The sequence below is a fragment of the Podarcis bocagei genome, assembly GCF_964188305.1.
Source record: "Podarcis bocagei genome assembly, chromosome: 14".
In the NCBI taxonomy this organism is placed as follows: Eukaryota; Metazoa; Chordata; class Lepidosauria; order Squamata; family Lacertidae; genus Podarcis; species Podarcis bocagei.
The window spans coordinates 22992476-23015077 of record NC_138139.1 but is presented as its reverse complement, the minus strand read 5'-3'; the positions used below and the strand labels follow the sequence as shown (position 1 = coordinate 23015077).

Below are 22602 nucleotides of genomic sequence, written 5' to 3'. Positions count from 1 at the left end.
TGTCAGAGGAATATTCAAATGGAATTTCTCAAATTATATTCCTCTTATCCATTTTTAATGCTGCATCAGAATATCATGGCTGTATCCTCAGTTGAGGGTGAATGTGAAATGCTATCTGACTAATCTTGTGCTGCCACTGCTTATTAACTCTGAAAATTGTGTTTGGTGCATTTGCCCATTTTCCTATACATGGCTGAAAGGTAGTGCATTTTGTGACAGGTGACAGACAATTTGTGTTGATTTCAGTAAGCCATTTCCCCCTTTATGGGAAAGATTTAGAAGACTGCAAACTCTGTAATCAATCCTGGTTTTTTAAATTACTTTGGCAGACTTGGATTGGGGCCAACGGTCTGTAGACCACGGCTGGTCTTGATAGCCAGTCCATAATAGTTCTTTCCCATTCTTTCCTGATTTCACACTGGCAACAAGCAGTCTTGCTGCTTATTTAGTATCTCTGGAGTATAAAGTGAAGACACGACGTTTCTATAGGCTCAGGGAAAGGGTTGGGAACTGCTTGATTCTGTGCACTAGCTAAACAAAAGGTTTATTCGCCAGTGATGAAGTGTATTTGCAGATCTGTGTTCAAGATGAGCATCTTTACATAGGGCCATAGGCCCAAGGCTTGAGGATACCAAGTGGGGATATTTTTTTTCTTTGAACGTTGAATATGTGTGCACACACACCTTGCCCATGGAAAATAATAAAGTTCATTTGCTCAAAATGCCTTGTGTGTCTATATATTGTTGCTTGCATGCATGGTAGCTTAATGCATTCACTTGCCTTTATGTTGGCTTAACCAATTCCTACCTTTCCCGTACCTGTGTTGTCATGTGGTCAATTTAGAAACCTGTTGCTTTGAGAGCACTCACAGACTTGTACTTTGTGTTCCCTTTACTCCCCACAAGCAGATTCCATTCTCCTCCTTCCTGGCTTTCTCTCACCATAGTTCACAATGGGTGGAATCAGGCAAAGTGTGTTTGATACTAACCTGGATTATATCTGACTGGCTCTCAAAACATCAATGTGTAGTGTCTGCTTAGTTTATTGCAGTCTCTGATATATATAAGCTACTCATTTCTGAGGAAGTTTCTACATTTTTAAGGAAAATGTAACTTGTAAGCCCCAGTACATATGCACACGTTTCAGCTTGCAAGCCTTTTCATTTATGTGGATGGGAAAGTTTGCAAGCAGCAAAGAAGTGTTGGATTGGTAATTGGCTTGTTAGTGATGTGTGAAAACTTGCAAGTTTTACAGTAATGAATATAACCTTGAATTTCTCAGCTATTTGTCAGCCTGTATGTTCCTGTGAAATAGTCTTTTGGGAAAATGGAGTGCTACATGGAGAAGTCTCAGAATGGATTTATTTTTAAACGACATTCAAAAGATGTTTTGTTCTTGAATAGCATCTTCTATTTGAGCATGCACTATTCTCCAGAAAGAAGAACCAGGAGAGTAACTGGTGGAGCAAAACCCAGGCAGTTTGGGCTTCAATTTAGTTCAACTTCATATTGCAAAATATTGGAAAGAGTCTTGCTTTTCTGCTAATTTTCTGCATGTCCATACTAAAACACAACTGCTAAATACTTTGACTTCTATAATGTAATATATAAAATAGAAATAAATTGTGCCAATGCAGCATGTGTTATTGGTACATTTCTGTCCACAATAAGGTATTAAATAATTGTGATACTTCTAAAATTGCATTGATAGAATAAAATAGTTGCAGCTGAAGGACTTGCTCAGGATTTATTTTTTTAAAAAGAGTTCTTGACTTTTGTACCTCTAAACCATTGGGTAACTAACGAATGCAAACTTTTGAATAGGGTTCTGTGACTGAAGTCTGTGTCTTGATCAGAGAACAGTTGAACACATCATATGATATAATTCACTGTATTTCATTCTGATCAGAGAAGAGGCTGGGTTGTCTTGCATTTGACTTGTAAAATGTAAGCATTCGTGATGTGAAATATGTACTTTTGACATCAGAAACCAATTTTAATGTTTTTCCATTCTAGGCTTTCGTTACAACTGCACAGTGCATGGTCGTGGAAAAGAATTTAGGCTTTAGTCCTGGAAGACAACTATCTATCATGTGCTAGGATACAAAGTTTGTGGATACTTTTACTTGTGTGCTTCTGGATTATAAAGAAGGAAAGTGAAAATGGGGAGGAAGAAAATACAGATCACAAGAATAATGGACGAACGGAACAGACAGGTGAGAAATAATAATGTTAAGCAAAGGTAGTCATTTCATATGGCTTCCCCAATAACAGAGTCCTCCTCATCTCCTTTTCCTCTTGCTATTAGATTGTAAGCCTGTTTGGAGATTTGTCTTACTTTTATTGATCTTATGCAGTATAAGGTGCTATGGAAGGTTTTTTGACTGAAGGATGGGGATAAAATGCTTTAAGTAAGTAATTGTGTCATTAATTTGCCAATAACTTGATTTAACGGCATCTGGCTCCACACACTTTGTTGACAGAGCAGATACTGTTTGAGTCATGTGTGAGTCATGTGACCAAATGACCCATAAGAAAAAGCATAAAATATAGAATAATAACTAAGATCTCACAATCCTAGCAGTTCTAAGCCATGACAACATTTTGATCAGTGATGGCCAAACTTGGTCCGCCAGCTGTTTTGGGACTACAATTCCCATCATCCCTGACCACTGGTCCTGTTAGCTAGGGATGGTGGGAGTTGTAGTCCCAAAACAGCTGGAGGGCCAAGTTTGGCCATCACTGATTTAGATATTTTTTACCAGCTTCGTAAATTGCATCTTCCTAATATTGTTTTTTAATTGGTTGGCCTCTTTTGTTGTCTGCTCCCCACCCCCAACATATTAATCTGGCAAAATTCCATTGACACGGATACAAATTTCCATTGACACGGATACACCAATCTATAAGAGAGGCTCCAAAGCGGGCCCTAGTACTCTTTTCTTTCAAAGTTTACTACCAAAAAGAGGTTTATGCCAGCTTCCTGTTGAAACTATCGACACTTACTGACTTAAGGGGGTGGTGGTGGAAGATATCAGTTTAACCTATTGGTGAAATCAAACACAAACTTGTATCTTTTATGGGGGGAAACCCCAGCATCTGACATTAAATCAGCATTTTAACTGTATTTGTTCAGTAAGATGAATACAGTAGTAAGGAAACTTTTCATGTTTTCAGCCAGTTATTGTTTGGAAATATGCTGTTGCTATTATTTAGCTGTACTTTTATTATGTGTGTTCCTTTACAGACACAAGATAGTGGCAGCGCTATCTGTCTTAAACTATTATTACTAAGTACATAGTGAGGGAAGTCTTAAAACATTCCTCTTCAGATAGGATTATACCTCAGCTCTATCCTGTATACAAAGTAACTGATACTCTGGGGGATTATAATTAACACGAGACTGTCATTGTAGTGGTAATTACAAACTCTTATCTGCCTGAATGAGCTGTAGGCCATTTATATAATTGAGCTAGATGGAATAAATGGTTGTAACTGGGCTATCAAAGGGACTCAGTGTCAGCATCATCAAATAGTCTTCTTTGTTAACAATTAAGAGAGAACTTTTTCCCATAAGAGAACTTTTCCCCATGAATTAAGTGTATAAAAGCATTTTGAAAATGCTTATCAGGTTTGTGACCTTATAAGAATTTTTTGTTATGTTTTTGCAAAGGCAGAACATTAGATTCTGTAAACATATTAAAGCCCCTGATGGACTTAATAAAACACTGAGAAGGCTTGCCCTTCACTGTTGTGCAAAGTTGAAATCATTTTATGCTTTCTCGAAGCATTGTTCTGGTTTTAGATGCTTTTATTGCAAAAGAGGAAAAATTGGCTGTTCACTTGAAGCTTGGGTATAGCGGTTCCACTTATGATTCAGTCTAAGATGGATTGCTTTAGTGTGGGCAAATCTCCATACAGTGTCAGTGAAATGGTTGGGTATGCAATACATGTGGGTGGGCTGAGATTAACTACTTGTCCTGAAGAAGTAACTGCTTGTCCTGAAGAAGAAAGCTGCACTTGAGGCCACCCTTATAAGTTACTCAGTGGGTGGGTGACATCCACTGCTTTACTTATCTAGACTGTTCCTTCTCTCCACCCTACCAGTTGCTTATCATCTCCTTTACTAATCTAACCCCACCACTGGAGCATTTGTTAGGGTGTTTAATGAGACACCCAGGTTTATATACTGTATTGGCTCTGATATAAGCCTTACTTGAATATAAGCCGCACCTTTAAAATTCAAGGGGGGAAAAGAAAAAAGTCAATACCCAAATATAAGCAGCTCCCTTAAAATTCAGCAGGCGCTCACCCGTTCTGTTTTACTGTATGTTTGTTTCAGCAGTGATATCGTAAAAGCCAGTTTTTGTAAGGTCGTGAATTTAAGCCACACTTTAACTTTTCATGGTCAGAATTGGGGGGGGGGGAGGGAGCCTTATATTCAGGTTCTGCCTGCCTTATAGTTTGAGCCAAGTTGATGGTTTTGCTGTTGATGTTTAAAGCCCTAAACAATGTGAGACCAGGATACTTTGATGAGTGCCTCCCTGGATCATATTAAGTTAATCTTTAAGATCTTAAGAGGAGATCCGGCTAGCTGTTTGATGACTAGTGGATTGTCACTTGAAAATGACTTTATCAGTGACAGCACCCCTCCATGGTCTCTCTCAGGTAATTTGTCAGGTGGTGACAGGAATGATTTTTAAAAGCCTTTTGAAAATTTAACTTTAAGCAAACTTCTCTGGACTCATGATGCTTACATTTAAAATTTTTATTTAGTATACTGCTCAGGTTTATTTGTGATACACAATTGTCTATTTTCTTGTTTTTATTTTATTTTTTTGGTGATTTTATTGAATGTTGTTGGCATTCTTTCTGTTGCAAACCATTTATAAACTTTTATTAAGAGATATGCATGGATTACCATGCTGTTCAAATGGTAACTTTATAATACATGGAAACCAAGTTGTGTATAGCTTGTTACCATGTAGTTAGAAGTCACAGGATAAGCCTCAATTTATTGAGAATAGTTAGAGAGCAGGGGTGTGTCTGAGGAACTTGTCACTATGTGATTATGTTGTTATTTTGCCACAATGGAGTGTGTTTTTCCCTGTGAGACATAAGTTGGGTGATTGGCTCGCAGTTGCTGCCCAAACTATGCAGTTTTCTAAAGGCAATTTGAAGCAACTGGCATCCTGTAAGGGTAAAATGAGAAGGTGGGAGGAGAGCCATGTATATCACTCTGTGCTCTTCGATGGATTAAAAATGTAATGTCTTTTTGGCGCTGAGCAATATATGGATATAGAACTAGATAATACATTTTGGTAAATTTCCTTGTCTGCTATGTGAAGCAAAAGAGAAATTGGGGTTTGGAAGAAGTTTGTTGCAATTATTGTGAGTGCCAGTTAACTGGGTTAGTGCGATTACAGGGGGAATACTTTTCACATGTCTCCTCTGTATCTTACATACAGTCTGACCCTTAAGTATAGTAGTAGTTGTCCATTTCATTGTGTAACAGCAAAAGTAAATTTGTTGCATTTCACTAATTTCAACTCTCCTTGAGCTGACCTTTTACATAAGCATAGTCTGTGTTAATAAACTTCTTATTTACATCTATATACCTTTTCTATGCTGCAAGCAGTTTTACATACAAATATCACAGAACATTTAAATATGGCAATTAAACATAAGATGCCAAAATCAAAAAGCTTGTGAAACGTTGTAAACATCAAATGAACTTGGAACTGCCTATTAATTGCCTCCAGAAGCCTTCTGAAATAAGTCTTGTAATCTCTGCATAAGGTCCTAAGCAAAGAGGTGTATTTGACCTTATAGCAGATGTCTTTACTTCAAAACTGACGAACTGTCCAGGCAGCTCAAGGGAGAAATGATCTTCCAGTTTATTCTCCATCATTGAAGGAATTCAAATTAAGAACCAGCAGCTTGCACTTGGGCCCAGAAACGCCAAATAACTAGTACAGTTCAATTCATTTTTGCTTTCCAGTGTTTGTTAGGTGGTGAGCTACAGCATTCTTCACCTGCATGAGCTTCGGAATAGTTTTCATTGACAATCCCTGTAAAATGCATTACAATAAAGGCAACTCCCATCGTACATGCAGGTTCAGTTCCAAGGGTTATGCATATAAAGCAAAAATCGCATATAGGTAAAATTGCTTGCAAAGCCATTATTACTCACATTATAGGTGGGGCATGTGCTTAGTCCCCCTCTATGGGAGGAAGAAATAGCTGCCCACCTTCTATAAGGCTGCCTGTAAGGGGCAGGATCAGAGGTGGGAGGAAACTGGAAGACCCAGTGCAAAGAGAGCTTTGTAAGTTCGTGGCCTTTCCAGGCAAGTCATACTTGGCACACCACGTGTTTAGCTAGTGGTTCAATGGTTCTGGGAGTGGTGAGGATGCTCTTATGGGAACTCAAATTGTTCTGTGATTTCTTGTGAGAGCATCCCCACCACTCACAGAGTCACCATTCTGCCAGCCCAAAGAACCCTGCTTCCAGGGTGTACAGAGTGGTACTTGCCCAGGCAGGTTCAGGTTTGTGGAGCAACAGAAGAGAGGAGGAAGGAGACAAGCAGAGAGAGAGAAAGCCAAGCACATATAGTCATGTGTAATGTGCATAAGACGCAGGTTTATTGCAGTCCCTTCTAGAAGTTACAGAAGTACAGTTATACCTCGGGTTACAGACGCTTCAGGTTGTGTGTTTTCAGGTTGCGCACTGCGTCAAATCTAGAAGTACCAGAACGGGTTACTTCTGGGTTTCGGCGCATGCGCAGAAGCACTAAATCATGCTTTGCGCATGCGTAGAAGCGCCGAATCACGACCCGCACGTGCACAGATGTGGCACTGTGGGTTGCGAATGTGCCTCCCTCACGGATCACGTTCGCAATCCAAGTGTCCACTGTATGTACAAGAGCAGCACAATCCTGTGTTGTCAAAAGGGGCTGGAGCTGACAAAAGCCACTCCTGGTCACTGTCTATGCTTGTTCAGAAACAAAAAAGAGCACCCCTAAGTGTCAAACATGTTCAGATACAGTGATTACCACCTCATCTATCACAAGCACAATTGATCCCTCCAAACATTGGAATTACCTACCAAGAGCAGCTCTCTCTTTCTGCTGGATGAGCAGATACCCTGAACCTGACCTTTGGGATTTACATGATTCTATTCAATCTCTGTCCTTAAATTACAGTGTTTTGTTGCTCTGAATGTATACAGACAAGACTTGCATGTGCACTACTCCCCCAGCCCCATCCTTTTGAAACTGTGGGAAGGATACTGCATGGGCAGGAATTTCCTTTCTCCCCCCCCCCCCCATCATTTTATATCACCAAAGGTTTGTAAGCATGTCCTGTGACCTGCTTCAAAGTAGTCTGAAGTTAGGCAAGAGAGTTCTTACTGCTTCTGGTCCATATTTTACTCCTCACCTACCCAGAGCCTTTGCCTTTGCCATTGTGTTTCACAAAATCTAAAACCACTTGTGAATTTACTGTTTACAAATCTGCCTGTTTTTATTTTCCAAAGGGCTTATGGCTTAAGCTCTGTAGCTTCTTGAACAGTTACCTATGTCCACAATAGTATAGCTTTAGGAATTTTGTACCCCAAAAACATTTTTTTATCAGCACAAACACATATACTACTCCAGCAACTTATTCTTGAAAATGGTTAGCAATTGTATGGCAACCGTTTTTACTTGAAGAAATCATTTCAGCTTATGGAGCTAATGCAGGCAGCCTAATGGAAAACCCAATTCCATCTGTACTTAGAGCACTGCTGCTGGTGCATTGACCTAATTGTAAAGCTCATTATCTGAGTCAGATAAAATTATTGAGCTGAGAACAATAACTAAATCATAACTCTTCTGATCGATGCTTGTTTAACTTTGAGAATCTTTTGGTCATGGGTTATATGTTATTACTTTTTAAAGGTTGCATCTCTGAACCAAAACGTAAAACTTTTCCAGTTATTTCATAAGTGCATTTGTGGCTGTTATTATTATTTATTGAATTTATATCACCCTCCTACTCATTTAATCCCCACAACAACCCTGTGAGGTAGGTTAGGTCAAGAGGCAGTGATTAGCCCAAAGTCACTCATTGGCCAAGTGGGATTTGAACACTACTCTCCCAGATCCTAGTCCAGCTCTCTGAGCACGACCCCACACTGTTTCTCTAAAACTCATAAGAATAAAATGAATAGTTCTAAGAAAATCTTGGGTAAGGTATTAATAGATGTTCTGTCCACTGGCAGAATATTGTAATTGGTTTAGAATGAACACCCCCATGTGGTGTCCATGGACAACATGGCAATCTCAAAATGCCCCCCTGTATCTGCTGAGAGTGCCCTCCCCCCATTTTTAAATTGAGATTTTAAAGCTTTCTGTTGTTGCTGATGTTTAGGTGAGCAGACTGCCTGCTCCTTTTTGTGGGGTGAGGGTTGTTGCCTGCTTTTTGAGAGGGGTTTATTTGTTTTTGCCCGGGAGGTATTTTGCCTATTTTGAAGAAGGGAATCTGAGCATCACCAGTTTTCTTCTAAGAAATGAGTATTTCACAGTGCCTCCAACAGTTTGCTAGATTTCCAGATGTGCCTCTATGCTGCAGAGATTTGGCTTACAATATGTAGGAAGAATTGGTTCTGCTGCTAGAGGCAGGTAGACAGAGTCTGTTCTGTTTTTAGAGCTGCTAACCACATATCATATTCACCTCAGTCATTTCTGTGGGTTTCTTAAATTATGCAGATGAATTCCTGAATAGAACTTTGTAGATTAGACATGCTTAAGCTCTGTCTTTGGCAGGTCTGGATATTCTTTTTCTAGTTACAGTATCTGGTAGACAAACTCCCCACCCCGTGAAGTTTGCCATGAAATAATTTCATCTAGGAATGCATTCCTAACAGGGCTATGTGAACTTCCTTTCTGGATGTGTGCCAGATTTGTGTATATCTATGTACTTTATTTGACTCTTGGTCCCACTTCTTACACACGTTTGGCCAGTGTCCCAGAAAGAAGCACGAATGAGCACATGGACGGATTCAGATAAAGAACAACTTTATAATGCTTTGGTTTATTCTTCTGCAGTAGAAATTCTGTGTTCCTGTGGGACCAACTTGGTTGTGTTTCTGTGGGAAAAGCCTGAGTCTTGGAGCAGTTTCACACACTAGCTTCTATAATGGAATAGCTTTTAGTAACAACAATAAGGAAGGCTATCCTAGATTCTCTACATTCCTTAGATCACTGATGGGAATCTGTGGCCCTCCAGATGTTGTTGGACTACAACTCCCATTATCTCTGACCATCAACTGGCTGAGGCTGATAGGAGTTTTGATTAGAACTAGTTGAAGGGTCGCATGTTCCCAAACCCTGTACTTCAGACAAGTAATATATCTGCTTTGATTAAGAGCACCGTTGAAGCTACGTTACTCCCATGCTTGAAGAACCAAAATGTTCATGAAATGTGCGTGAAAGTTGTGTGTGTTGCCCCTCAAACATTCTGTTTTGTTTTAGTCTCCAGACATTTGCACAATGAATTAGATTAGTTTAAAATCTACTGGGCCTCTGCTTTCCAACCAGGTTTATTGGTTTGTTCTCTGTTGCAGATACTTCCCCCCTCCCAAGTCACACTGACCTTGTTGCACGTCCAGCTCAGGAAGTGACAGTCTGGTTATTTATGCCTGTTTTGCTTGGCCAGGATATCCATAGTGAGCTAAATGACTTGGGAGCTCAGGAACTCTCTGCCTAACCTTCCTATACCATCAAATTGTGGCTGAAGGCATAAACATGGGATGCAGAGTGACAAAGTTCAGTTGGAGGGGGCCAGTTGAGCTGTCTTGAGAGTACACTTGCTTATTTTATTAAACAACGTTTATATATCATGTGATTGTAAGAAAACCTCTAATCAATTTACATCAGGGCATGTTGTCTGTAAGCCCATAGGGCAACATAAGTTCCCTCTGATGTAGTGGGTATTGAATAGTGCCAACAAATTATTGGATCCCCTTTCCTTGTGTAATCATTCACAACCAGTGGTTACATGGCTTAGCTGGCATAAAACCTAGATTTAACCTTCATGTAACAAGTAATATTACCCTGTATTTAGCTGTTGCTTGGATTTTATGTCCTGGTTTCCCAAATCAGCTTGGAAACCTGGAAGATGTGCCCACTGCCTTGCTAGCCTCTTTCCATTTGGCCTTGGAGTCAGGACCCTGACTGACTAAAAAAGCTGAGGCTGCTGAACAGACTCTTGAGCTGGGGTATTTAGTTTTGTTGGGAGTTTTGCTGCTGTTACTGATATTAATTTTTTGTATCTTTTTATGTTCAGTTTGGTTATACAGTTTTTGATGTGTTTCATTTATTTTTATGACTACTTTGTTATGTTTGTAATTATGTAAATCTTTTCACATTGTAAGCTGCCTTGAACATTGTTTTAACTATGGAAAGGCGGCATGCAAATAAAATGATGATGATGAATTCAAGCCTATTTTGCTCATATGTTTAAAGGTGACAATTTGAGGGTCCATTTGTAAATGAGTCCATACTCACTCACTTGCCAGTGGCTTTTCTCAAATTCCTTTCTCACTTCTTCTGTCTAGGTGACCTTCACAAAACGGAAGTTTGGATTAATGAAGAAAGCCTATGAACTGAGTGTGCTTTGTGACTGTGAAATAGCACTCATCATTTTTAACAGTTCTAACAAACTCTTTCAATATGCCAGCACGGATATGGACAAAGTTCTACTCAAGTATACAGAATACAACGAACCCCATGAGAGCAGAACCAACTCTGATATTGTCGAGGTAACAAAACTGTAACCATGAATGAATCCTCATACCTCATTTAGTTTTAGTAAAGCCAACCATACCCTTCTGTACAGTAACAAAGTAATTAATTTCAATCAACAGTATTTTAAATGATACATTACTTTATCCAAAGCTCTCCAAGATGGGTAACAAACATGAATAAATCACTGGAGGCTGCTCCTGAAGGAATCTGTCTCATAAGGCATTGCATGGATTTAATTGAAACACACCAAAACTAGGAAGCACCCAAGGATGACAAACAGAAAGGAGAAATAAATTGCAAAGATGCCAAATGATCACAAACCCTTCTGTTACAGAAGAGCTTGTATGGCACGAGTTCACTAAGGAATAAGAAAGCAAGCCCTTGATAAAAGCATTCTTGCTGAAATACACTGAGCATATTGAACAATAACATATTCTATCTTCTTGGCATCTCTGTGATATACCGTATATACTTGAGTATAAGCTGACTTTTTCAGCACATTTTTTATGCTGAAAAAGCCCCCCATGGCTTATACTTCAGAGAGGCAGGCAGGTGGCGGAGGGACGAGTGGTCCGAAAGGAGCCCTTTCTCGCCACTGGTCCCACTGCCCACCTGTCGTAAGGGCAGGCACAGGAGCCGCAGTTGGGAGAAGCACTGCGCTGTGCTTCTCCCAACTGCGACTCCTATGCCTGCTCTTGTGAGCAGCAGAGGTGGCGGTGGAGGAACGAGCAGCCCGAAAGTAGCCCTTTTGGGCTGCTCGTTCCTCCTCCTCTGCCTTTGCCACTGTCAGCGGTGGTGGCGGAGGAACGAGAAGCCCGAAAGCAGCCATTTTGGGCTGCTTGTTCTTCCTCCACTACAGCCACCACCACCAGCTATGTTAGACTAATTTAGTGTCTGCATTGCAGAATAATATATATGTGTTTAAATTAGATTTTTTAAAATCGGTTTTTACAGAATGTTTTTTTCCATCCACTCTTCTTTACCCAATCAAATCTAAGCACAGCCTTTAATATGACTCTCTTGCAACCAGGCAATTTCACTAGTTGTCTTTTGCGGAGGAACCATACTCTCATTTCTGCTGAACTACATTTCATTCCAGGTTTACTCCCATAGTTGTACACTTTTATTTTTTGAAGCTTGTGTTTTGTTATGAACTAGTATGTGCATTGTTACTGAAGGAAGCATGTAGTAGTTTGGGATTTTCATAGTTCTCTGATCATGCATGACCTGACTTATAGCATTGTTTTGGGCTGACTTTATATTAAGGTCCAGTTGATTATGTTGAGTGTTGTCAAACAACTGGAAACTTGCTTATGTTAGCTCCCACCCCCAAGGGGCAGGTTCTTGTGCTACATCTCTCTGAAATGCATCTCTGCTCTTCCACCCCCCCCCCCAGCTCTAAGCTTGGAGCTGAGGAGAGGAATTCTGTTCCTAGCTTGAAGCTGGAGATAGGTGTGTTGACTTCCTTTTGATTCTTCACCTGATTGGTGCTCAGAGTGCTCTGTTTGGCAGATTCTGTCTCCCATTAGCAGCTCTGAGCTAGAGATAAAGGATGGGGACTTGTTATTGTTCTGCACTTGTATCTGGCAAACACAGAGCCAAATAAATAACCCCAAACTTCAGTTGAACTTCGGAGATAGGGAGGGGCCATGAATCATTCCTTCTCTGATGTTCCATGGTTTGGATGAAGCTTTGGGCTCATCTCAGCTGACAGAGCCTCGTTTTCCCCTTGCTGTAGTGTGGGTTGTGTGTTAGATTCTCCAACCCTGAATGTTGTTGAAAAAAATCCCAGTCACAATTCCAAGAGCCAGAGACTTTTTAGTTTCCTGCTTTTAGTATCCACACAGATAAGTTGTCATCATGGGGCAAACTAAATTATATGCCATAAAACTGGGATGGGAAACCTCTAGCCCTCCAGGTGGTGTTCGACTACAATTCCTATCATCCTGGACCATTGGTCATGCTGGCTAGGGCTTATGGGGGTTGAAGTCCAATAACATCTGAAGGGCAACAGGTTCTCCACCCATGCTTTAGTGAGTAAATCCAGTTCTTTTGTTGACTCTAAAATTGGTTACCTTTCATAATTACTAATCACCTTTACAAATAAATCTTTGTTCTCAAGTTCAGTGTACTACTTGTGCAACAGGATTCTACTGACTGTCCAGACCATGAAAATTATTGTATAAAGCTGGGTGGTGTCTCTTCTTAGGCAAGTAGCAAATGGTTTCTGAGGTGAAGATGGGTGGGACGCATAATCTTAGTCAACATTCTGAATTGCTCATTTGTAGGTATTCTTCCTTTATTGAGTTGGCAAATACTGTATAGATACTTGTGGATATGCAGAGATGGACAATAGTTCTTGCTGTGCACTAGAGCCTTCTGTACATGGAAGTATCTTGTCTATGTGTCAGCCAAGAAAATTTAGCTGTTACATTCAGGTAACACATGGGCAGTTACAGACTGCAATCTGTTTTAACTGTTTTTAAAATTTGTAAATTGTTGTAACCTGCCCTGCAACCTAATGCTAAAAAATCTAAATAATGATGACGGTGATTAATCTGTCCAGTGAGAATCTCTCCTCCCGTATGAAATATCTAGAATATTACCCAATGAACTTATATTTATAAGTATCACAATAGCTTCTTTCACTTCTGGATATATTCCCTTTTGTACCCTGTCTGTCTGACTATCCTTCCCCTCTTTTCTCAGTAAAATCTAGACTAGAAGGTTTAGGGTTGGAGTAAATGCATTTACTGTGAGTAAATATGTTTATCCTTTGTGTTGATTCTTTGTAAAAATCAAGGTTACTTTCCTAGTGCAATGGTAGCATTGAAGTGGAAAAGGGCGGGGGGAAATGAGGCCAGCTGATGGATTCCCCCCCCCCCCCTTTGCTTGGGCATGGAACCTCTTTATGCTTGCAGCAAGCCTTGTGTGGCTGTTCCAGCAAATTATAGTGAGTGGATGAAAATGGAACTAAATTGCAACACTTCATTGACCTTCAGCAGACCTTATTTTATGTAATTGTATAGTTATATTTCACAGTTCATGGCATTGTGCCAGCATCAGGAACAAACTTGGGTCCGGCACTGGGGTAGCCTTCAGTGCTTGTGTCATGGTGCAATTCATGCAGTGCCATGTGTAATGCAAGGGTTTTTGCAGCAGTGGCAACACTGGATGAGGCAACAAAGAGGTCAGTTTCTGGGTAGTCCTGCTACTTTCCATCCTATAGGTCTGAAGATTCAAGAGAGCAAGAAAATGGCATCATAGGATAAAGTGCTAGGTAAGGGGGTTTCTCTGAATGCAGGTAGAGCTGGATGGCTCTGCTTTGCTTACCAGGCTCACAGTGGTTCTTCAGCAACCAATAATAATAATAATAATAATAATAATAATAATAATAATAATAATAATAATAATTTTTTATTTATACCCCGCCCTCCCCAGCCAAGGCCGGGCTCAGAGCGGCTTACAAGCAATAATAAAAACAAGATGAGTGATTACAATTTAAAAACAAAAATAAAATACAACATTAAAATAATGGAACATTAAAATATTAAAATGGAGCCTCATTGCAGGAGAAGGAAAAGAAAAAAGAAAAAGGGGGCGGAGGGAATCAAATTGGCTCCAATCCAAAGGCCAGGCGGAACAACTCTGTCTTACAGGCCCTGCGGAAAGAGATCAGATCCTGCAGGGCCCTGGTCTCATGAGACAGAGCGTTCCACCAAGTTGGGGCCAGTGCTGAAAAGGCCCTGGCTCTGGTTGAAGCCAACCTAACTTCCTTAGGGCCTGGGACCACTAGGGTGTTGTTATTTATGGACCTTGAGGCTCTCCGTGGGGCATACCAGGCGAGGCGGTCCCGTAGGTACGAGGGTCCTAGGCCGTGAAGGGCTTTAAAGGTCAAAAGCAGCACCTTAAATCTGACCCTGTACTCCACCGGGAGCCAGTGCAGCTTGAAAAGCACTGGATGAATATGCTCCCATGGCAGAGACCCTGTGAGGAGCCTCGCTGCAGCATTCTGTACCCGCTGGAGTTTCTGGGACAGCTTCAAGGGCAGCCCCGCGTAGAGCGAGTTACAGTAGTCAAGCCTGGAGATGACTGTTGCATGGATCACTGTGGCCAGGTCGGGGCGGGAAAGGTAAGGGACCAACTGCTTGATGCGGCGAAGGTGGAAAAATGTCGCCTTGGCTGTTGCTGTGACTTGCGCCTCCATGGAAAGGGAGGCGTCAAGGATTACACCCAAGAGAGCAAGTACTGTTTTGTGACTTAACTTAAATCAGATTGTAAGAGAAGGGTGTGTACTACTCTGCTGCTTGCAGTATTTGAGATGTATTAAGCAATAGCTAGTATAAATATCCAAATAAAAATAAATACAAACTTTCAAAAGTTTGTAATAAAGTCCTGTAACTTTAAAGTTTAGCACTGCTAGAATTTTATTTATCCCACTACCGTCCTTGGTATGCTTCATTTTTCATCTTGGGAGACCTCCAACAAAGCTTACAAAAATGTAATAAAACACCAAAAATGAAACAAGCAGTATTACACTGAAATCGCATGAAAAGCACAAGTGCAGCATCACAAACAGAAATAAAAATATTCAGTGGCACACATACTTAATCAGCATTCAGAAACCTTCCTTGGATGACTAGATTCCCCCCGCCACCTACTACTCACTAAAATACAAGTATACTTCCTTGGGAGGATGTTGTACAGTCATGGCACCACAATTGAAAATGTCCTGTCCCTTGTGCCCACCCCACTCATTTCTGAGTGCAGAGACATGGAGCAAGACCTCAGAAGCAATGACAGGAAGTAGAATTTTCCAAAACTGAAAAAAATCCAGTGCTTGATTGCTCCTGTGGAAATTTTCCATTCCAGAAGTTGGTTAGTAACCACAAATGAAGTCCAATGACAAATATTAGGCAAGATGGTTTCAAAATGTTCAGTTTTGTTTGCTAAATACAAGCAAAATAATCATGTTAAATTAGATGACTCTCTAAGCATTAGAACGTTTTCTAATGTGATTTACAGGCATGGGAAAAATTTTCAGTTAATTATTTTCCAGAAAAGACACATCAGTCCTCAGATGTTGATGAAAATGTAGAAATAGGTAGATGTATCCTGAAGCAATTCTTCAAATATCCCTGCACCAAACTGCTTAGGACAAGATGAGAACTGTAGTCCTACTACATCTGGAGGGCCACAGGTTGCCCACCCCTGGTTTAGAGCTTTAAAGGTTAACACGAGTACCTTGAATTACACCTGGAAACAAATCTTTGCTAGTGGATCTGGCATAAAAGTCTGACATACACTGAGAAAATTTGTAAGTCTTGCTGCCTCATTTTGGACCAGTTGAAATTTTGGAATACTTCTCAAAGGTGACCTTAGGGAGAAGTGTTACACTAGTTGAACCTACTATGAATGATCTTGACCAGGTCTGCTTTTTCAAGTGTAGAATCCATTAATGGTATCTAAACTCAAGTGCCACTTTTAGTTGCAGTGCATTTTAGAGCATCTAAAGATCCTTGGAAGTTAACTATCTGGGTTGATTGTGTGATGCATTACAAAAAGCAAGCTACCAAAACTATGTTTACAGTTTAGTTTTATTCTTCGAAGATAGCGATATAGTTTTGAAGCTCTGAAATTGCATGTCATTGTCTGCTAGTTCTGTCCTCTTCTATTAAGAAAGCACTTATTCAGTACAGCCCCCTCATTAATTTAAAGTGACATAGTTCAGGCAGTTGTCTAAAACGTGACCTATCTTCTTGTTCGTCCTGTGTGACACTAAACAGCATCTCTGCTAGTCAAACATACGGGAAGAAGAACATTTTAATATCTCTCTTAAGTTGAAGTACAATTTTAAAATGTTGAAATCGCATGCAGAAGCGTGGCTTTAGTGCAGGGGTGGGAGGCCATGAGTTAGGTTTCCAGAGAATTTCAACATGGTTCACTTGCTGCCTTAGCTTTTTACTGTGCTATTCTTGCTTAACCCACTTTGCTTTATCACTGGGCGGGAACAGGTGCAAATGAAATGAGACTCATTCAGCAATATATTTTTGTATTTTTCAAGATTTGAACATAATTTCCATGCTCTCCTATACACTAGGGTGAAAGTGAAGTGTGCAAAAGTGGCAACAGAAACAGTTACTGAAACAGTTCACAGTTTTGGTTAAAATTGCTGCGTTTTTGAAGAGCAGCTTAGCATATTTAGGCCCTGATCACTCAGTGGCTCTTACTGACTCTGGTAAATGGAATCTCTCACTTGCCACATGTGACAATTGCAGTTTCCAATTGGCTGAAAGTGACCACTGCTAGAGAGTTAAATTTTCTGCGTTGGAAGCAAGGGGCCGCATCCCTTCAGCATACTTGGCCTTTGTTGAGTTGGGCTGAGTAGCTGCTTTTAAAATATGGTCAGTCTTGAATTACTGTGCACTTCAGATAGCACAGATGGTCAGTGCATGTACCTCATGCAGCCCACAGCACCTCTGAGAACTCTGCCCTTTCAATCCCAAGCCAGAGGCAGAAGCTGTAAAGAACATGGAAAAGGTGTCTCAGGCCAGCAGAGTGCTTTTGAAAACATGGATGTACTCAGAGCCATGCTTTCAAAGGTAGCCTTGCCTGCATGGGACATGTCAGCCCCCACCATGCCCCAGACAGGGAGAACTGAACTATAGAGCAGGAGTAGTGAACCTCAGAGCCACGGACCCAATACTGCCCTCCAGGCACCTCTATTGGGACCTTTGATTTCTCCCCAACCCACACGCCTCACTGGCCCTGCTTTGCCTGACTGGAGCATGTCCTTGAACTCTGATAATGCCTCTTACTTGTCTGAGTGGAAGAGAGAGGGGGTGTATTTTAAAATTTGCATTTGTTGCTCTGCCCATTGTCTCTACCCATCATTGTCATGTGATCTCTAAAAAGTTGCCCAGAAGGAAATGTGGCCCTTGAATTAAAATGGATTCCCTACTCTTGTTTTAGAGGCAGAGGTATTATGCAGTCTATTAATAATTCTTTGCCTTTCTATGAAGATGCTGAAGGATATTGTCCTAATAAAGACTCAAAAACATATATCAGTATTATTGTGAAACGCACACACATGAACCAGCACAGTTCTGCCAGATGCAAGCTTGAATAAATATGTCTTCATACACAAAATGTGTAGTACATTCATAGTCTGATTTAGTTCTAGAACAGGAAGAGGTTTTCATTTAAAGATTGATAGTTCAGTATGTTTGCTTTGAAGGCTGTGTAAAATAAGAACCTTACAGGGTCTTCTGGTCTGTTCCAGGCCCAGAAATAGTTGATGAGCAGCCAAACACCTGCATCTATTTCTATAACAACCGATCTTAAAGCAAAGCAGACACCTGGATTTTCAGATAGACATTTACTTCATCATGCTGATAGAAGGGTGAAATTAAATGAGTGAACTTATGTCAATGTTTGTGTGCCATTTTTTGCTACGTTGTTCTGTCCTTCCTTGGAGAGCTCTCTTATTTTCAAGTGAAAAGATACACGGATGAATTTGCGTGTTGTGCCTGTGTTAAAATATTTTAAACTAATCCTAGGCTTAGGGCTAGTTCCCTCAGGACCATGGCACACAGGGAGGGGTAGTTTAACCCTTCCCTCCACAGCCACAATCTCATTGGCAGCACCCATCCCCAGAGCACATACAGTATTTCAATTAGCAATAGGAAAAAAATCTCCCATTGGATCATAGTGTTGTGGTCCTGATGAAAACTGGGAGGGGGCTTATCCTCACTTAGAATTACATTTTTAAAATTTATTGATTTTAGCAAGATCATTGTGATTGATGTATATAGGTCCTCAAAGAACTACAGTAGCTTGTGACAGGCCTAATTCAAAGCCCAAAGGCAAATTTGCTTCTGTTCGACCCCGTCAGCTAAGAAAATTTGATGGATCTTTGGAAATTCAGTGAGTTGGCCTGTGCAGTGTAGGTGTAAAATCTGATAAGTTCTTGGTTTGTCATGTATTAAAATTGGTGTGGTTTGTCTTTGACACATGCCTTTTGCTTTCTTTCTTTTTTGGAAGGGGGAATTATCCAGCTGACAGTTACAAAATGCCCCCCCCCTGGTAGCAAAATGAATTATTTTAATGCCATGCTCGTTTGGTGATTTTTGAAAAGGTTGATAATATGGAAAAACTTATTGGCCAATCACTTAATTGTCAAAAAACCCTGTTGCTAAAATAGTAATAATTCAGGATGATGAATATCCAGAATTTTGTTCTGTAGTTGCACGTTGGGACACATTCTGGTTTACCTGCCTCCAGAAAAATGAAACTTATGGGCTTTCCCCCTTGACCTAAAAAGAAACTAGTTCTGCAGAATCAGAAGCATTCTAACTTTGACATTGTAACAAACTGTTGAATTTTCTATGGACTGCCTCTAAAGTTTATCTTTATGTGTGCCCAGAGGCTTTGTGGATATGAACTGTGGCCATCTAGGCAGAACTGCAAATTGCTTTGGAAACTCCCCTAGATTTCTTCATTCCAAAAAAACACACAAGCTGTTCAGTGATGGAAAAAGGAGAAGGCCACTTGTATGAATCTGCTAGAAATGTTGAATAATATTTGTCAAGGGCAAGCTGAGCATGGGACTGTTGTGATGTACTCAGTGGCGGAGGAAGGGGGGTGCGGTGCAGGCAGTCCACCCCGGGTGTCTTTGCTGAGGGGGGTGACATTTGGCCCACCGCCTACACACGACTCATAAGCCTGCCCCTAGTCTATTATTATTATTATTATTTATACCCCACCCATCTGGTTGGGTTTTCCCAGCCACTCTGGGCGGCTCCCAACAGAATATTAAAAATACAATAAATACAAGTGGTAGACATTCGTGACCACTTCTGTGACTTGTGCTTCTCTGGAAAGCAACCCGTTGACTCAACTGTTTATTGCTTATGTGTGCAATTAAAGCAGAAGTATTTGTAGATTAACCCTCCCCCACTTAGATCATCCAAAGTGAACCTTGAAGGAGAAATTTTGAATACAAAACATTTTTCATAATGATTATTTTAACCATATAAATGCAAAATAATATTTGTAATTTAATATAAATGTAATTGATCATTCTATCCTGCCTGGTGTCACAATAAACCTATTCCTAGCCACATTGATTGCAGTAAGTCTTGTTTTCTTCAGCAGTGTGTTAATAAGTGTATTTAGGATTTCAGTCTTAGAAGTATTTTATGTTGTTTGCAACAGCATTGTTATATACAGGGGTACCTCTAGTTGCGGACACAATCCGTTCCAGGGTGCTGTTCGCACCCCAAAAAGTCCGCAACGAGAGCGGCACTTCTGCGCAAGCGCGGAGCACAATAGAGCGCTTAGAAATATGACTGTATATAAAAAAAGGCCTGAGAGCATGTTTATTTGTAAATATTAGAAATTTATTAACAGATGTAAATAATATTTCATGCTATATGGGGGTTATATTTTCCTATGCGTGTTTATGAATGCTAATTTTTATTGGAATTGTGTAGCATACTGAATATGCTATACTATAATAACAGAAGATGGCTCTTTTCTGCAAATTGTAAATAGAATTGTGAATGCAAGCCTTTACATGTTCTTTAATTTGATTAAACTTTAGGTAGAGTTCCATTGCACCTGGAAATTAATACCTGCATTTAAAAATTAATCCTCCAGTCGCATAAATCTTGAGTACCTACAAAGTCAAACTGAATATACTGTTCAATCAAGGTTAGATTAAACTGAAACTGATTCCAGCTGGCATTGTACCAGGCTGTTTTAGTAAATCCAGCCAAATTGTTGCTTGACATTAGGGATTACAGAATAATATAACAGGCTGGGTATTGTGTGTGAGGTTTTTTATTATTATTTAAAAATATGCTTGTATTTGTATTAGGCATCATGGTGAATTTTATGCAGGTGTTAGGAGGATGTAGAAATCCTTTGGAATAGTGCCAAAATATTTAAGCATAAAATAGAATCATCACTTGTGTTTGCTTTTACGTATGAGTGGAATGAGGATTGAAGTGTAAGTCACAGATAAAAGTATTTTTTTTGTACTCCTATGATGTAAACGTGTGTAATCAGCTTGTCACCAGGTGAGCTGCATGGCTGAACAAGCATTTTCTCCCATGTCTTGGATGTCCATATTCAGTATATAGTGCCATACTAGTTATATAATATTTGGAATTGTCCTTCGTGTCCTCAGTTCAGTACCACAAATCAGATATTTGCATGTACATAAATGTCTACAGCTTTTTGAAGAGTGAGGAAACCCCTTTTTTCCTCTTGACCACTACGTTGTAGCATTAAGGCACAGTAGCTCAACATCAAAAAAACTAAGATCATGGCCACTGGTCCCATCACCTCCTGGCAAATAGAAGGGGAAGAAATGGAGGCAGTGAGAGATTTTACTTTCTTGGGCTCCGTGATCACTACAGATGGCGACAGCAGTGACAAAATTAAAAGACGTCTGCTTCTTGGGAGAAAAGCAATGACAAACCTAGACAGCATCTTAAAAAGCAGAGACATCACCTTGCCAACAAAGGTCCGTATAGTTAAAGCTATGGTTTTCCCAGTAGTGATGTATGGAAGTGAGAGCTGGACCATAAAGGCTGGTCGCCGAAGAATGGGTGCTTTTGAATTATTTTGCTGGAGGAGACTCTTGAGAGTCCCATGGACTGCAAAAAGATCAAACCTCTCCATTCTGAAGGAAATCAGCCCTGAATGCTCACCGGAAGGACAGATCCTGAAGCTGAGGCTCCAATACTTTGGCCACCTCATGAAAAAAGAAGACTCCCTGGAAAAGACCCTGATGTTGGGAAAGATTGAGGGCATAAGGAGAAGGGGACGACAGAGGATGAGATGGTTGGACAGTGTTCTTGAAGCTCCTAACATGAGTTTGACCCAAACTGTGAGAGGCAGTGGAAGACAGGAGCGCCTGGCATGCTCTGGTCCATGGGGTCACGAAAAATCGGACATGACTAAATGACTAAACAACAATAAAAAAACTTCAATTCATTTCCTATATTGCTACCATAGAGTGAGGAACTCCTAGCTTTTTAATTCTGAGCTGGATAAATTGTCAAAGTTTTTTGTGGAGTTTTTAAAATCTTTTAAATTCAGTCCTGTAGCAGGGGCCCTCAGATTGTCCTATGGAACACCTCTTTTCTAAAGTGTGATGAGCGTAGCAGCAAATTTGCCGGCTCCTACTATCTTCTCTCCCTAAACTGTTCAGGCAAACCCCATGAGCAACCCGTCAAAATTTTACTAGACAGGCCAGAACAAGTTCAGAGACCAGGCTTAAATCTATCCCTTGGATTCTGAACTGGCAGCTACTGAGTCACCCTTCCCACTAAACTCAGCATGGTTAACCTTGACCAACCCTTTGGTGGCCACATGCTACGGTGGCTGTGGCCATGGACACACCACAGACAGAGGCACATTGCCCTGACATGTGCAGGTCAGCTGGTGAGGGGGATAATTGCCCTCTCCCCACTTAAATGATAAATCTGGTAACAGAAGAGGGGGCAATTTGTGTATCCATCAAATGACTGGGCTGGATGGAAAGGTTTATACTTATCTGCCCTTCCCAGTGCTGTGTCTACTTTAATTTTTCTTCCTATTTTGCAACCAAAATAGCAATGTCTGAGTGGGTGGGAAAATTCCCTAGAGGGCCTGATGAAGCTCCCAGGCCAGCGACTAGCAACCTAGCTAATTTTTTGGTGCTGGGTATCTTGGCCCCCAAGAGTAGCAGTGGCTTCCAGTCCACAAAGCAGACAGATTGTCTCTCAGATGGCGAAGGTACATGCCATTAAACTGAAGAGCATAGA

General features: G+C 40.6%; 1 protein-coding gene across 9 annotated transcripts in view; it reads left to right on the top strand.

The window, feature by feature from the left end:
• MEF2A (myocyte enhancer factor 2A) overlaps nucleotides 1-22602 on the top strand; it is a 90234-nt gene that overhangs the window by 23841 nt on the left and 43791 nt on the right. For all 9 annotated transcript variants that reach the window (XM_081171196.1, XM_081171195.1, XM_081171197.1 and 6 more), the window contains 2 exons: nucleotides 2016-2215; nucleotides 10597-10800. In XM_081171196.1, the coding sequence (XP_081027322.1) occupies nucleotides 2162-2215; nucleotides 10597-10800 (258 nt within the window). In that variant the 5' untranslated portion in view covers nucleotides 2016-2161. The remainder of the gene's footprint in view (nucleotides 1-2015; nucleotides 2216-10596; nucleotides 10801-22602) is intronic.